Source organism: Rhea americana, unplaced genomic scaffold (genome assembly GCF_003343005.1).
Source record: "Rhea americana isolate MKP2758 unplaced genomic scaffold, rheAme1 scaffold_25, whole genome shotgun sequence".
Classification (NCBI taxonomy): Eukaryota; Metazoa; Chordata; class Aves; order Rheiformes; family Rheidae; genus Rhea; species Rhea americana.
The window spans coordinates 871,304-889,529 of NW_028186368.1; the positions used below are offsets into that span (position 1 = coordinate 871,304).

At 39.9% G+C, this 18,226-nt stretch overlaps 1 protein-coding gene across 1 annotated transcript in view; it reads right to left on the reverse strand.

Moving 5' to 3' along the window:
* The window catches only part of ARMC2 (armadillo repeat containing 2), a 71,427-nt gene that overhangs the window by 37,088 nt on the left and 16,113 nt on the right, over positions 1-18,226 (reverse strand). Inside the window, 1 exon segment of the mRNA XM_085306896.1 lies at positions 3,423-3,493. Coding sequence (XP_085163022.1) covers positions 3,423-3,493 — 71 coding nt within the window.

Sequence of the window (18,226 nt, forward strand, 5' to 3'; positions counted from 1 at the left end):
TGATACACCAGAAGAACCTTGACAGCTGGAAAGATGGGCAGAGGGGAACCTCAGGAAGTTCAACAAAGGGAAGTGTACAGTCCTGCACCTGGGAAGGAATAACATCACACAACAGTACAAGCTGGGAGTTGATCTGCTGGAAAGCAGCTCTGCAGAGAAGGACCTGGGGGTCCTGGTGGACAAGTAAACCATGAGCCAGCAATATGCCCTTGTGGCCAAGAAGGCCAATGGCATTCTGAGTTGCATTAGGAAGAGCACTGCCAGCAGGTGGAGTGAGATGATCCTGCCACTCCACTCAGCCCTGGTGAGGCCACAGCTGGAGTGCTGGGTCCATTTCTGGCCCCTCCCCAATACAAGAGACAAGGAGCTACTCCAGTGAGCCCAGCAAAGGGCTACAAAAAATGATTAAGGGACTGAAGCATCTCTATGAGGAAAGGTTGCAAAAGCCAGGACTCTTCAACCTGGAGAAGGCTGAGGTGTGGTTGGGGGGGATGGAATCTTATCAATGTGTTTAAATAGCTGAAGGGTGGGTGCAGAAAGGATGAGACCATACTGTTTTTAGTAGTCCCAGTGACAGGACAAGAGGCAATGGGCACAAACCGAAACACAAGAAGGTCCCTCTGAACATAAGGAAAAACTTCTTTACCGTGCTAGTGACTGAGCACTGGAACAGGTTGCCCAGAGAGGTTGGAGTCTCCATCCTGGAGATGTTCAAAAGCTGTCTGGACAGGGTCCTGGGCAACATGCTCTAGGTGACCAGTCTTGAGCAGGGGCACTGGACTGGATGATCKCTACAGGTCCCTTCCAACCTCAACCATTCTGCGATTTTTTTTTTTTAATAGGCATGTAGGCATTTTTTAGTGTTCCAAAGTTATTGTTATAATATTGAAGTTTATGGTCTTTTTTAACGATTGATTATTTTTAGTAGGGAAATAAAAGTCACATACAACTCCACTGAATAACATGAACAAAACCATTAAAACTAACATGTTTTCAAGTGATATTTGTCACAAAGTATCTCCTACTGCTTGGCACACACTCTTGCATTTAAATGACAATGTAAATTCTTAGCTAGTCCAAGCATAACAATAATGAATAACAAACAAAATATACTGTACTATACAATAATACTGATAAAGAGGCTTTCATTGTGAGAACTTTAAATCAGATCTCAGAGCTTAAATCAATGACTATGGGCTAAGCATTACTTTGAACAGTAAAACAATTAAAATCCTCCTGACTGCTTTAAAAGGCTGCTCTTAAGCTTTCTTTTTAAAAAATACTGTATATCTGTATTAACATTCTACATACATTTTACACTTAGTAAATCTACCAGTGATATCTGTTCCACCAGATCATATATAAATGCTGCTGTTTCATAGGTATTATACTGTTAAGTATATAGTTAATGTGTACATATTAGTATATGTAAGTAGGTTATAGAACTGTTATATCACTTCTTTTGCACTTTACTTTCCAAACCAAATGAACTGATAGCCTTACTTAGATTTTTAATGATCAATGGCTTATTTAATAAAACACTACAGAGCATTTTTATTAAGTGTGAGTTCTCTTCTGGCTAATCTAAAAGCACAGCTCAAATGAGAATACAAGAGAAGCCTGCACTAATCTTTCCTGCCCCTAAAACCCACATGTTGATTCAAGTATCTCCTTCCCTTCCAATTTGCAGCTAAGTTTTCCTAAATTGAGAAGTGGGACTGACTTTCTAATCATGCATGTGCCTATGCCATGAAGTTCATGTATGTATTTAGAGATGACCAAACTTCTCACTAGAAAAAAAGAATAAACAAAGTCTTTCAATTTTTAGCTCAGAACAAAAAGGACTGGTTTTTTTTGTGCCATTCTTCGTCCCAAATGTGATATATGTCAGAAAAAAAATATACGAAGCTAAAAGCCATACGATGCCATAATTCTTTTAAGCTAGTATCTCTTGTAATTAAGAAAAAAAAAATGTTTTTTAAATAAACAATGTTAATTCAACAAAAATAATTAGCAGGAAATGTTTGATTATAAAGCGAAGAAACTATAGTAAATTGTAAACGTATGTCTCAGTCCTGGGAAATTTTAAAAGGTGCTGATGAAGAGTTTTAGAACTAGTTGTAGTTAAAATACTTCATGAACTTTCCTGAACCTTCAGGTTGAGCAAAATACAATTCAACAGGAAAGATACTCAAGCAAACTGTTCAGTAACTTGAAGATTTTGCTGTCTCAGTTTTTCACAGGTCTTTAACCACAGCTTTGCACTCTGGTCATAAAAAAAAAAAAAATCGCTAATCTGTCTACATTTATTGGTTGCTGTTTTTAGCATGTAAATACAAGAGCCTTAGCAACACTGAGCTTTCAAAAGCCATGTACTGCCTGACTTATCACGTTTAGTCTGTTCACAGAATATTGAGTGGCTACAAATACAGTGTTAAAACAGTCCATCTCCTCTCTAAAATGTGAGAGCATAAACACAATCATATTTGAAAATAGAAATAATCTGTAAATGAACACACCTCTTCAATATAGAGAAGATTTATTCTGGGGTTAAGGATGAAGTACATGTATATTTTTTTTAACATTGTGTAGCCTGCTTAGTTTACAAGAAATAATCCTAATAATACACATGATTTTTTTGATAGCACAAATAGTTATGAAGTCTATAAATGGGGAAAATACAGTCACACAGAGTACTAACTTCCATAACATGAAAAACACTCTCCGCTCCCTCTGAAGTCAATGAACGCAGAGCATATCACAGCCTTTGTCAGAATGATCCAGAATCAGGCCAATGCTTAGTTCTAGAAGAACAGTAATATAACAGCAATGGAGTAGAAACTTCAGGTTTACATACTAGACTCTTAGATAGTCTAGTGACTTTCTATCACACAGTATGTGATAGATAGATATCTGCTACATATTAAATGAGTCAGCTATTGGAAAATATTTTTAAAAAATCTGTTATGTTAAAATAGCAAAATGTATCCCTACAGGAGAAACAAAATCTGCATCTTCAGCTAACAGAGCTTGGCAGAGCTTTATTAGTTTCAGGGCAACTATGCCAGTTTGCACAAACTGATGGGCCAACCAAGTATTAAGTTATTGGCACGCTGTTAAATCTAAATATGGGAAAATTAGTATTCCTAGTATGGGAAAAACACGATAGAAAATATCAAGAGCTCTTCACTCAAAAAAAAAAAAAAATCTGTTAAGTATTGTTTTTCTATGCCAACAACACTAAAATCCCCAATATATTTAGAAAACCAAAAATGCTGTTCAGTGAAAAAAGAAGAAAAGGATCTTCAAATCACAAAACAGATTATTTCTACTTGACTGTGTTTCATACCTGCAAATATAATGAAAAAAAAAAAACAAAAAAGAACTATTTTGACTAGAGAATGAAATGCTTTATGAAGTACCTGTTAGTCCTCTTTTCCAGCTTGTACTCCTTGGACATGATGAATTCATGCCCAGCTTTTTCATCTGGTCACTAAAAGACACAGTGTAGACACACACAAAGTACATCAGAACATGATGCTCAAAATGCTTCATTCAAATGCACTGAATATGACATCAATATATCAATAGTTAATTGGAAAAGATAAAATGTTTTGCTAAGCTATTAGCTTATCCCCTCAAAAAAAAAAAAAAAAAAAAAAAAAAAAAAAAAAGATACTTACATATAACTTCCTCCAGTATATATTACAAAAAGATCTTTCAGAAACATTGACATATTTACACCACAAGAGGTCACCATTATGGAATAGAAAACCTAAAAGCATTTCCAGCTGTACAATAAAATTGAAAGCTGCAATAAATTATGCTCAGAATTATCCCATTTTATCATCAATTTCATTAACTGAATATAAAGTCAAATAGTTTAAAACTGTAAATTCATTCACATGAATAGTGATTAATTCTGTCAGAATTAACATCTCTAAAAGATTTAATGAATAGCATTTTCAAAAACAGAAATAACTTAATCAATAACCTTTAATCTAAATAGTATAACTTCCAGCTCTGCACGTGAACTATCGCTAACTGCAGTAACCACCAGTGTTCTTAATAAATATGCTATCCTGCCATTTTTTCTTGTAAAGCAACACTAGATAATGCCATAATTTCTGTTGATTTTATTAGTCTTTCTTTAGCCAAAGAAAACCATTACATACACGTACGATAAATCTGTTCTTCTATCTACATTTTCAAGCAGCATTGATCTAAAAAACATACAGGTTACAGGCTTCCGTTATTATTAACAACAGAATCTTCCCTCTCCTTAAAATTCTGTACTAAAAGTCTTGATCTATGTTTTCTACTCTCAATTTCTGTCTAATTTAACAGATCTTATTCCATTTGTAGCTCATATCCAAAATAACCTAATCTCCTAAATTTCCTTTTACAGATAACAGAAGTGTTCCAGCAATGTTATTGGAATTTTTTTTTTAACCTGTTAATTTGGTTGCTATAAGGCTTAAAGCTAAACTCTTGTTTAAGTGGTTTGCTGGATTGGCGCCTAAATCCTGTCTGCCCGTCCAGACAGAAGATGTAAGTCATCCTATCAACAGATGGAGACAGAATAAAAGACAAAGCTCTTGTAAGGTCACTTCCCTGCAGAAGAGACCAGATAGCTGAATGTGATCAGTCAAAAATTTCCCAAGCAATTACATTACAGAGGAACACTTGCTTCATTATAGTTAACAGTGAATAATGCTTTCCTTTTAAAGCATGGGGATTTAAGTGCTCTAAAATCCAAATGCTTACAAACACTGTCTTGAAATTATTTTAGCTCATACATGGCATTTCCTACTCTTCTGGGGAAGCAATGCTTAAACAAAACAAAAGGACACCACAAAAGAAAACTTGCATCTCTAAAACAGAATATCTGCATATGCATAGACTATGAAAGAGGGTTGCTACAGCACATATTAAATATTGACAGCAGTTCAGTATATTAAATGAAACCATGCCTTACTTGTGTTATGTGAATACCTCATCCTACAGACTTCAAAAGTTTAAGAACCAATTCCATGAGGCTCAGCCACACTCGAAAGCAAACCTACAGACTCCAGAAAGGAGGCTGGACAGGCAAGACGATAACTACTTCAGTCACCTGAGATTAATCCAGCTATACACATTCTTAAGCATGATGTGTAGGCATGATGGTACCATCTGCCTATATTAATAAGGATTCTGAGCTTGCTTTCCCTACTAAAGGACTTACRTAAGTATCTTGTCAGTGCTTCTTCTCAAAGAAAAGAAAAAAACACATAGTCCATAAGAAATCCAAGAAACCTCAGACAATCCTACAAGTTCTGCAGGAAACAAACTGCTGAATAGAAGAGCCCCWGAAGCAAAGAGTATGGTAACCTGAACACTTATCAGATAGAGACTCCACACACATGGGGGTGGGGAGGGAGGTAGATGGTGGTTTGAAGTAGGAAGAGAAACAGAAAAAAGGTTCTCTTCGAGCCCACGCCTTCTTAAGCACCAAAATCAATCAGCTGAGAAATGCAAGTGTATAGGAAACCAGACTGATGTAGCGCTGGCATTCACAGAATTATCTGTACTTTTGGCAAATATGTCCCAATACCTTAAACAGTTAATGGGAACTGTCAGTATTTCCAGACACAGAATACACTGAGTATGTATACAAGTGAGAATGACTGGTAGGCACAATGATCTTTAGCAAGTATACACAATTCATTAATTCTGTGAGATTATAAAATCCCTTTATGCATCTTTACCATGCTGCCAACTGCATTTTAAAAGCAAACTTGCGCTTCTCTGTTAGCTTTTCACTTTCTTATATAGCTGGCACTCCAAGCAGCACTCCCTTGTTAAGGACTACACAGTTAAAATGTAATCAACTTATTCTTAAAAGAATGTTACCTACTATTGAGGGGAACTGGCTTGTCAAGAGAGGAGTTGCCTTGGAAACAAAGTCAATTGGCAGATATCTGATCATCTGATAAAGGAGTCATCAAGAAATAAACTGACAGAGGTACTGAAGATTTATAGAGAAGAACGAACTTGGGAACTGGATCATCTTTGYCTTCAGAAGCTCAGGTAAGGGAGATCACAGTAGCCCCCATGAAAAAATGCTGCTTTCTTGAATGTACACAGACTTTGTGAAGACTTCAAAGAGAAGGTGAACCATAACAGCAGAATGATGTTCAGGATTTCTCAGTGAAAAAAAAATGCATGGTTAAGTGAAAGCAGTATTCATTCAGAAACTGTTTTCCCTCATACATTTCCTTGTATTAATATGGACCATGATGTGTCATATAGCCACAAAGCCAACAAATCACTCCTTTATTTTTATTAATTTCCTTACTAGTAGAGGGCCCTCGTGCCCCAATGATTATCTAGTTCCAGTTAAGAGGGAGTGCAGAGATAAATGCTAATGTAAATTAATGCTTCTGTACARAACTGTCTCTAATAAGCATCTTTGATCAGTCAGGTAGCAAAACTTATTAAAAGAAAACAGAACACGATCATGTTTCCTGTAGAAAAGCCATGAATTTTGAACTGGGATGCATTTGCTCTATATACTGCCTGCTCCTCTCATCATGCTGAGGTTCTTGCTATATTTTCGTAAACTTACAACTTTTGAGAGCAAAACTAGAAAATACAGAAGTGAGAGATAAACAAATGAGCACAGTAACAGGGATGCTACAATAAAGGATAAAGGATCATAGAATCTGTAAGCTTGGAAGGGACCTCGGGAGATCATCTAGTCCAACCCCCCTGCTCAAGCAGGGTCACCTAGAGCAGGTTAGACAGGGTTGCATCTAGGCGGGCCTTCAAGATCTCCAGAGAAGGAGACTCCACAACCTCTCTGGGCAGCCTGTGCCAGTGCTCCGTCACTCTCACAGGGAAGAAATTCCCCCTCACGGTCAGGCGGAACTTCCTGTGCTTCAATTTCTGCCCATTGCCTCTTGTCCTGTCACACGGGACAACTGAAAAGAGTTTGTCCCCACCCCTTGACACCCTCCCTTCGGGAACTTGTACACATTGATAAGATCCCCCCTCAGTTTTCTCTTCCCCAGGCTAAACAGGCCCAGCTCTTGCAGCTGTTCCTCACAGGGCAGATGCTCCAGCCCTCTGATTGTCTTCGTAGCCCTGCGTTGGACTCTCTCCAGTAGCTCCATGTCTCTCTTGTCCTGGGGAGCCCAGAATTGGACACAGGACTCCAGATGAGGCCTCCCCAGGGCTAAGTAGAGGGGCAGCATCACCTCCCTCAACCTGCTGGYRACACTCTTCCCAATGCACCCCAGAAGACCATTGGCCTTCCTGGCCACAAGGGCACATTGCTGTGTCATGGTCAACTTGTCATCCACAAGCACTGCCAGGTCCTTCTCTGCAGAGCTGCTCTCCAGAAGGTCAGCCCCCAGCTTGTCCTGGTGCCTAGGGATATTTCTCCCTAGGTGCAGGACTCTGCACTTGCCCTTGTTGAACCTCATGAGGTTCCTCTCCATCCAGCTCTCCAGCCTGTCCAGGTCTCTCTAAATGGCAGCACAGCCCTCAGGTGTATCAGCCACTCCTCCCTGCTTGGTATCCTCAGCAAACTCACCGAGGAGGCACTCCGTTCCCTCATCCAGGTCGTTGATGAATAAGTTGAACAAGACTGGACCTAGTACTAAACTCTAGGGGACACTACTAGGTACAAGGCCTGCCAGTTAGACTCCGTGCCACTGATCACAACCCTCTGAGCTCTGCTTTCAGCCAGTTCTCAAGCCACCTCACTGTCCATTTAGCCTGCACTTCCTGAGCATGCCTAGGAGGATGTTATGGGAGACAGTGTCAAAAGCCTTGCTGAAGTCAAGGTACGCAACGTCCACTGCTCTCCCCTCATCTACCCAGCCAGTCTTTCCATCATAGAAGGCTATCAGATTGGTTAAGCAGGATTTCCCCTTGGTGACTCCATGCTGGCTACTCCTAATCACCTTCTTTTCCTCCATATGCCTGGGGATTACATCCAGAATGAGCTGTTCCATCCTCCTTCCAGGGATGGAGGTGAGGCTGATGGGCCTATAGTTGTCTGGGTCCTCCTTCTTGCCCTTCTTGAGGACTGGAGTGACATTGGCTTTCTTCCAGTCCTCAGGCACCTCTCCGGTTCTCCAGGACCTTTCAAAGATGATGGAGAGCGGCCTGGCAACAACATCCGCCAGCTCTCTCAGTACCCGTGGGTGCATCCCATCCAGGCCCATGCATTTGTGGATGTCTAGCCTGCCCAGAAGGTCTCTAATCCTATCCTCCTCAACCAAAGGAAAGTCTTCCCTTCYCCAKACTTTCTCCCTCACGYCCAGGCTACAGGATTCATGAGGGCCGCAGTGAAGACAAGCAAAGGAGGCATTCAGTAATTCTGCCTTCTCTGTATCCCTTGTCACCAGGGCTCCCGCCCCATTCAGGAGTGGGGCCACATTTTCCCTAGTCCTCCTCTTGCTGCTGATGTATCTGAAGAAGCCCTTCCTGTTCTCCTTAACATCCCTTGCCAGACTCAATTCCAGCTCAGTCTTGGCCTTTGTCGCAKCATCTCTACATACTCTGACTGTATTCCTACAACTCTCCCAAGTAGCCTCTCCCCTCTTCCACAGTCTGTGTACTTTCTCCCTCTGTCTGAGTTCTGCCAGGAGCTCCTTGCTCATCCATGCAGGTCTCCTGCCCCCTTTGCTGGACTTCTTTCTCCTTGGGACGCACTGCTCTTGAGCTTGGAAGAAGTGATATTTGAATAGTAGCCAGCTCTCCTGGACCTCCCCTTCCTTCTAAGGCCTTAACCCATGAGATTCCTCCAATTAGGTCTCTGAAGAGCCCAAAGTCCGCTCTCCTGAAGTTCAGGGTTGCAATCCTGCTTGTTGCCTTACTTCTTTCCTGCAGGACCCAGAACTCCACCAACTCAAGTCACTGCAGCCAAGGCTGCCTCCAACCTCCACATCTCCAACCAGTCCCTCTTTGTTGGTTAGGACAAGATCCAGCAGGACACCCTTCCTTGTAGGCTCCTCCACCACCTGTGACAAGAGGTTATCATCAATGCATTGCAGAAGCCTCCTGGACTGTTTGTGCCTTGCTGTGTTGTCCTTCCAGCAGATAGCAGGGTGGTTGAAGTCTCCCATGAGAACTGGGGCCTGTGACAGTGAAGCTACTTCCAGCTGCCTGTAAAAGGCCTCATCGACTTCCTCTTCCTGGTCAGGTGGCCTGTAATAGACACTCACAACTGTGTCCCCCATGTTAGCCTGCCCTTTGATCTTCACCCATAAGCTCTTCCTCCACCTCTAGGCAGAGCTCAATGCATTCCAGTTGCTCTCTCACGTAAAGAGCAACTCCACCACCTTGCCTTCCTGGCCTGTCTTTCCTAAAAAGCACATTGCCATCCATGACAGTATTCCAGTCACGTGAGCTATCCCACCATGTCTCCGTGACTACAATGAGATCACGGCCCTGTGATCACACACAGATCTCTAGTTCCTCCTGTTTATTCCCCATGCTGCATGCATTGGTGTAAAGGCATTTCAGAGAGGTAGTCATACACGCAGGTTTCCCAGGAAGGCATATGGCCTCCCATAGCCATGTCCCAAACGCACATCCCCAGCTGCATGCACCCGTTAGAGGTCTCCCAACCCGAGTTGKGTTTTATTGACTACCCTCTCTCTATGACTCTCCCCTTCCCCCTTCCTACCTAGTTTAAAGCCCTCTTTACCAGGCTGGTGAATCTGCTGGCAAAGACACAGCTGCCCCACTCGGTGAGGTGAATCCCACCTCTCCCCACCAGTTGCTGATCTTCAAACAATGTCCCATGATCACAGAAACCAAAACCCTGTTGCCAATACCAGTGGCGCAGCCAGTTTGGAAAATTTGTATACTCCTCCTCTCATCCCTCCCTCAAAGAGAAGGGTAGGAATAACCAGGGATGAGCAAAAGACAAGTGCAGTGAGTGCCATAAGACCTATATTGTACTCCTCTAAGTGCTAGGTGGCTCTGCTGCTCTAGATTATGAGCCTGTCCTCCTAAACCCATGTAAATTGAAACTGGAGTTTCTCTCTCTCTGTCTCTCAATGGAGAGATACAAATTGTGTCAATTTATGTAAACCAAAATGTAAAGTCTTGTAAACGCAGTGAAACACTAACATAAAGATGGAGCACAGCACACACTGGATAAACTTTGTGAGGAGGCCACAGATAGTAAAGAGTAGTTGAGGTATGGAAATATATTTACTTTCTATTTTAAAACATTGAAGTGAAATGAATTACCAATTTTATGATCTGGAAGATAAATGCCAAATTAAGGGTGCTCTGTAGAACTTTATAGATATCTTCTGTTGGCGAACTCCATGGAGCCACTTAAGACAAGTTTTTTGGGGTGGGTGGGTGATGAGAGGGACAAAGTGATTCAAACTTGGTTCCACTGACAGAAACAGAGGGAATATCTGACTCAACATATAAGAGATTTATAGATGCTGACTAACAAAACACTATTTTCTTTCCCCGTCATCTCCACACAGAAAACCTCAAATATCAGAAGAGTCTAAACCAGAAAAGGTAACTTGAGAGGTAACTTGGAAAGAAAAATAAAAAAAGATAGCACTGTCTTTTCATCTGCAGAGGATGAAAAATGCTAAAATCTACAGTATACATATATTAAATATATGTATCAGAACATGGTCTAGTTAGTCCAATAGCTTGTTTTCATCTAAGCGTTTACATTTCTTCTTGCTAATAAGCCTTAGTCTGCTGCTGCCACATGAAAGATCTCTTACATCATTCACGTGCGCTTGAGAAAATCTCAGACTCCATGCTAATCTCTAGAAGCATTTTCTAAAATAACACTTAGTTGTGGAAAGAAAGAATTTTCAGTATATTGCCTCTAAGTTTCCTTTCATTTCTTTGATTCTTTCCCTTTTTCTGGGGTTGGAAAAACTAGTCAGAACCACAAAATCTGTAAACATCTGCATTTTCCAGATCAGTCAACAGTCCTAATTTTCCGAGTTCCTTTTTTCTAAGCAAATCTAATCCTCTACTAGCTTTAATTGTTTGTCTGTACAGTCCTTCCCCCCACCCCCTTTAAGTTTTATGGTGTAAACAAACCAGTGGTAGGTAATCTAAATTATAGTAGTCATTCATATAGTAAGAACGTATATAAAGCTGTAAATAGCACAAAAAATCCACCTTGCACAGTGTCTTCTAACAGGGGCCAAAAGGCTTATTAGACAGATACACGGAATAGAGTGCTGCTGTGGTGCCCTACTGGAGTTCTCCTTCAGTTTCTGCCTTCATATTTTTCACCCTGATGCATCCCCCTATTGTCTCCAATAATCACTTGATTTCTCCATAGTTTAGTTTTATTCTTCTCCTCTCCCCTTGCCAATCCTTCCTAGTCAGCCCTGAGAGGAAGGTCACAGAAGAATTCTGGCAAACAGTGGAAAYCTGGAAAGAAGCATAGGAACACGGCAGTGGCCAAAAGCATGTGCTGCCTACAGAATAGTTTAAGAAAAGGGCAAACAAAGTGCTACTTCATCAGAATCCTCTCCATCCTGCCATAATATGACAGCATTACAACATTTTCACTCAGTTCAGATCCCATCTCAGACATCCTGACATTGCTTGCTTTAGGAAAACACAAAAGCAAAACACCATAACCCATAAATCAGTCCAAAAAAAAACTGTAATCTCAAATACATTTGCACAATGGCCCATGATCCCACACAAATTAAAGCTAGTAGGAATGTGTCCTCCAGCTTCAGCAGAAGTGCTGAAAATTATACCAAGATTTGTTTTCTTCAATGACTAGTTAATTTAGAACTCCAAAATATGGCTCAAATTCTTACAAAGAGCAATTTTATTTTAGATTTTTCAGATACTGATGTTTTCAAGTCTTAGAACATCTAGAAGCAAGCATTTCCTGTCTTTTCACRAGATTCAAAGCAACCTGTTCACTACAAAAAGTGAAAGATGCAGATTGTTTACGCATAAATAGAAGCACTGAATATCAGATTTTATAAACATATGTTGTATGCATTGGGAAGCCAGATGTGATGTATCTACACCTAAAAAATAACCACAAGAAGTCTAACTAGTGAGAAGAACAAATTTAGAGTAATGCTAAGCAGATCCTGGGGGCAAACCACATCAGAAGAACTACAAGGTACCAAGTAGTTCCTTCCAGACCTAGATCAGAGTTCAGTCCTCCTGGACTGCAGGTAATTCTGAAACAGACAAGCCATTTAACAAGAGTGTTCTTGACTACATCGACTCTATAACCCAGGTTTATTTTTAATGCTAGCAGTATCCAGGAGGGCATGCTTTCTACACAGTCTAATGATCCTAATCAGTAAAGAGGTTTTTTTGTTTTGTTTTGCCTTTTTTTTTTCTCCCCTCAAGTCAGAGATTCCCCAATTCTATATGGGCTAAAAAGGGGAAAGCTGTGAGATGTTGTGAAGGTATATACAACAAAGAAGTGAAGAAGAATAACAGCTACAAATAACTAGTTTTGCCTCCTTTGAGTACTTGTCATGTAATGTGTGATTTCAAGAAGTGAGTCACACTGATTTCCACAAACCCACAGAAAAAAAAATTACCTGGAAAGTATCTCAAGAGTGCCTTTGGGTCTTTATTCAGTTGGTCATCATTATACTGTGAATCCTCAGAAAGAGCACTGCTTAGGGAAATACCTCATACACATTAACAGCTTGGTTAGAGTGCAACTCTGAAACAAATTCTATGACACTCTAGATGAAAAGTCAAGGAAAGCCCCGTAAGTCACCTTGTTCTTAAAGGAAACAGCAGCACCTGCTATAACAGCCTGAACCCTTTCCATTCTCCTAATCAAAGTACTTTCTACTAAAAAGGGTATTTTATCAGACAAGACAAGCAAAAGGACTCCACAAGCTTTCCTGATGCAAGTGTTAATAGCAGATCCAAATAATTCTGTGGAATCAGATTTATCAGGGAGGGCAACATCACCCAAGTGCACTGAGAAAAAATAAGATTTTGAAGCAAGGGAAGGGCTCTGCACCTGTGAGCTTAGAAACCCATGAGGTCCTGAAAATAAACTATCCAGACCATACTAAAGTCATATATAAACTACACCTTATCCAGCACATTCTTTGAGGTCAAATATGATAAGAGGGATCAGGTTGGTATAGGAAACATGCTTCTTTTCCCTAACTACGAAACCAGGATGCTCCAGGAAAGAGAAAAACAAAACAAAAAATCCACAATAAACAAAAAACCCAGACCACTAACTTAACTTTTTTGCTATCATATATGACAGACTATCAGGATATTCCTGTTAGAAAAACACCACACTGGAATGTCACTGTATACCAGTGGTGATCCTTCAGTTCTAGATGTCTGAAGTCACCCACTAGACAGTGCATGAACCCCTGAAAAATCAAGTTGGTGAAAGATAATTTCTTTATTGTAATTCCAAAGGCTGAGCATTTCTCTATATCACACACCCTATTCGTGGATATGAAATGTAGCGCTGTTGTTATCCACCATTATTTGAACATGTTGCCCTCAAAAATCAGGCAATAAAGCACATCGAACATAATTCCCTACTCATCACACTGACAGAAAAACAGAGCTCTTCCATTCACTAATAACCTGAAGTCTTTAAAACACTAAAATGTTCCTGCTCCTCCTAGAGAAAGGGCAACTTTGATCAAGCTTCTGGATGTTAAGAAAAAAGAAAAAGCCATTGTTCTGCAGAATGTTAAACCAGCAAATTTTGGAAAGATGCTACACAGTCAATGGAATAAATAAGAGAATAAACATTTCAAAATTATGCACGTGCATGCTGCATTTGTAGCTTGCATGTGGCTAAAAATCAGACAGACTATAGTCAAGTCTGTCTACGTGTGGCAGAATATTTGTTAGAACCTTAAAGTGATCTTGAGGTAGAATATCTTTATCTACCAAGTAGTCCCAAAACTGCTCTTAAGAGCTTTTAATACTGTAGAGAAACTAGGTTTAATTCCTGTATGTTTTCCCCAAGATTCAGTAAATACACTACGCTTGAAATAAGACTGAACATCTAACTCCTTTCAGGRTAATTATTCTTTGCAAGTCAGCCATCCAAGATCATTACCTTTTGTCTCTCAGGTAAGTARTCACAGCAACCAGAAATGTTACTTGCTATAAAACAGATGCTTCTGCCATGAACACTTGAACAAGACGGTAGTAACTGTCTTACAAGCCAAGATGCAAACCAATTTTCCTCTCATAGCTATGGAATTATTGCTACAAAAACTTCACATTTTGAATTTGAAACAATATCATTCAAATCATTTGAACAGAAAAGAAAATCATAGTGAGGACTAGGACTGAAAACTATACAAGGGCACCTGTATGTGTATCCAGTACTAACACAGACAAGAGCAAAAGTGAACATGCGTAGCTCAACTTAAATTCCATACCTGCTGGAACACAATCTGGATTTAACCTTAAAAAACAAAAACACACACACACCAACCACCACCACACGTGCACACTGTTCTCTATTTTTCTTGATCAATACTTTTCTCTCAAATGCACTACTTGAGGCCTTCCAATAATAACAGGAATCCTATGCAACAGACTCATTTATCCAAAGATTGTACATGCTGCAGAAAAACTGTCTTGAAAACTCCATTACGCCTCCCTCTGAAATTAAGGTCAACGGACTATGATGAGTACAGCCATTCAAAAAGCTACAGCAGCATATTGTAGTGACCTGCACTATTTAATTCATCAGTTGTGCAGACTCATGATAACCACCACATAGGACCGAAAGAAAGACAAGCCTGGTAACAAGATGCAGAGCTGTGCATTGCACAACATCAAACAGGCCCACGAAACCTGTCATTTACACTGTACGAATATTCCTATTTCAAAATAGATTGTTTCTACTAGCCTCAGACACTCAGAAACTCCAATCCGCTCTGAAAGCTAGCTAGTACAAGAACGGAACAAGATTGCAACCTAACACTCTCAGTGTCCTTAAGGATCTTTATAGCTCCTTCAGCAGGTCTGCAAGATAAAGTCATTGGAAAGCTGATTGATGGCTCATTACAAAGCCTGTCATCCGAGCCCTCTGTGCTTCAACAGGAAGATCCTCTCTTCAGGCCTCAGAAACCATGATCTGCTATCCTCCTGGTCTGAACATAAGGCCAAAGACTACCCGGGCAGCGGGAAAAGGAGGGGGATTAAAAAAGCAAAGAAATTGAAGAGTGAGAACATCCCAGTTATCCCAGTTATATATTGCAGAAACTATTTGGATGATGCACGCAATATATATTGCATGTTACGCAAACCTACCCCCTTTTTATACAAAAATCTCAATTCCTAGCATAAAGCTTTCAGGAATATTGCACTGCCAGAAAAGGGTCATTTTCTGACAGCAGTAACCAGAAGCCTTATGTGAAAGCTGTCGCTTGGTTAAACACACAGAAAAAGGCAACACAATCACACCACTTGTAAAACTTACCTATCCTAAAATCTGTCTTTCTTAAAGATTTAAGAAGAAATCTTTTAGTCACACAAATATCAGAACTCATTTCTCACTTCAAARATTCTTCCTATCCTCTAGTAAGAGCAGGAGGAACAAGAATACTAAGAACAGTGGGGAAAACACTGAGTTTCAGAGAAGTTCTGACCTCCAGAGGTCCCTTCTAACCTTAACTAGTCTGCAATTCTGCATGTAAAACCCAACTGGAGATGGGTCTGGGCAACCTGTTCCAGGTGGCCCTGCTTGAGCAGGGGGGGAGTGGATCAGAAGGTCTCAACTATTCTGTAAGGTGGGTAGGAACATTCCCACATCCCCACACAACCACAAAGAATTCCCACACACCTGTCAGCTACTCAAACTCATGACGCTGAGTTAGCATACCCTGTTCATCTACCGAAATGCTCAAAAGCCTTGGAAAGGCAGAGAGACAAATATAAGAACTTTTATTAAAAAAAAAAAAAAAATTAAGAGAAGCTAACAGTAAAAATACAGTTATCCTGAAACAGACAAGCAGAAGATGCAGTCTCTGGATCTACCTGAGAATTACTACTCAATATGGGTAGGATAGAAAAGCGTGGGTAGAGCAAAAGACAGAAGATCGTCTAGGTCGCCAAACAAAAAGAATCCAAGAGTCCCTATCTATTAGGCTTCTACATATAATGGTTTGCTTATACTGCTAGTATAAGCACAACTGCTTTTCTAAATTACTCAGAACTGTGGTCTCTAACTTGAAAGGCACATTTCACTATGTGGCACTGAGCAGATGACGTGAGGCACAGAGTTAAACTCTACCAGACAAACGCTAGCTGCACAAATTGCCAGTCAGGTGTCTCAGCACAAGCACTGGGCAGCAAAGTGCAGATGTACCTGAGGATCTAGACCAAGACATCAGGGCATAGCCAGGGCCAGCAACTTTGTCTCAGAATGAAGGATGACAGCTCCAGAGAAAGTTAAAAGGACTTACAGCTGACCCTAGCAATCAGGGCAAGGAGGACAAATGGGGCACTCCTTGAATTAGCAGTAAGGGACAAGGCAATGCAAGAATCCCAAGGCAAAGGGGAAGTGTAGTCAGATGTGGAGTTGTGCCTGTGACTAATTTTCCTCAAATGATGTTCAGCTACATAATGCTCAGGAACTACTACTTTAAAAATTAAGCCCTCTGCTATTACGATTCTTTCATCTTAAGTGTTTACTGACCTGGAAATCACAATTACTGATTTTAATATCAAGATACTGTTTTATAGATTTTAAAAGGAAATGCAAAAACATAATAATTCTTATTAATTGCTGCAGCAAAGATACTACTTTAGAATTGTTTTTAGCTTTATCATTTATTTTTATAGAAATTAGCTTTTCGGTATGCTAATTAACATTTGCATTTTTCACTAATCTGTTTATTCTTTAATTATACTATCCATACATTCTTTTATTGCCTAAAGGACACAGGAATTATAGCTTTCTCTACTGCCATTTATTCACTGAATAGTAAAGAACGTTTTGGARCTTGTTTATTTTTTAAACCAGGTGACCTCTTCCTCACCCAAAACTTAGCATCTGACAGGCACTATCGTTTTAGACAATGCATTGACTTTCAGAGTCACTTAAAAGAAAGCGTCTGTATTTTGGTAAGCTACTACTGCACTTTCCTTTCAAAAAAGTGTTACTCATCTCAGCAACAAAGGACATAGATACAARTACTTTGTGAAAATAAGTAATAGGCATGCCTTAAAGAAAATGGAATTATTACAACAGCACAACTTTTAAAGAGTATTTCCCTTTCATAAAACAAAGGGGACATGGTAAATAACTTGCACACAGCTAAAATAAGTGTACATTAAAGTATTAGAGTAATTACACAAACCTACAATCAGTCGCTCAGCTATGATGATTTTCATAAGCATGCAAATAATTGAAAAGGATAACTGATGATGTAGATGTCCTATAATAGAGGATTGCATCATAAGCTACACTGCAAGGAATGAAGACCATGATAGAGGCTACAACTGAGACCACCAGTTTGAGAAAGGATAAACAGCAGAAAGATAGCATAATTTGTAAAATACGTCAACATGTAGGCCAACTACATTAAGTCATTCTAAAGATGAGCAAACACAATTCCTTTGTAAGCACATCATAGGCACAAGTCCATTATTTATGGCAGTTCTAGTGATAAAAAGAGCACACTATTCTGTTTAGATGGGCTATTGATCAGAAAATTTGTGTGCATGTTAAATAGTATGGCTTAAAAGAATAATAAAGGTTGACAAAAAATGTACATCCTGAACCTTTTTATTTGTTACAGTCTTTGCATTTTCTGCCTAATATGACTGACAGTATTTGTGGCAAGGTATCTTTAAGCAAGCAGACAACTGATAGTAATTTTAATCATTAAAAAAACCTAAAGTATTAGCCCAAACACATTTGAGTCTGACTACTCAAGAGGCTGTAACACCTTCATTTTGCCCAACTTGAGTCTTACATAAGCAGCCTTGTCTAATTCTCTGAAGAAAAGTCAAATCTAAACTCTTCGTTATCATAGCCCTACCTAGACTGTGCTATGAAGTGGTAAAGAAGAACTGACAGTTCACACTTATCCATTCTGGTAACAGAATTTCAATTGGTAATAAGGAAATTCAAGACCTAGATTTTCCAGATTTGGAGATCAATGACCTTATACCAAGCCTAGTGACTACAGTGGAAGGACGCCACATGGACTAAGCAGGGAAAAAAAAAAAA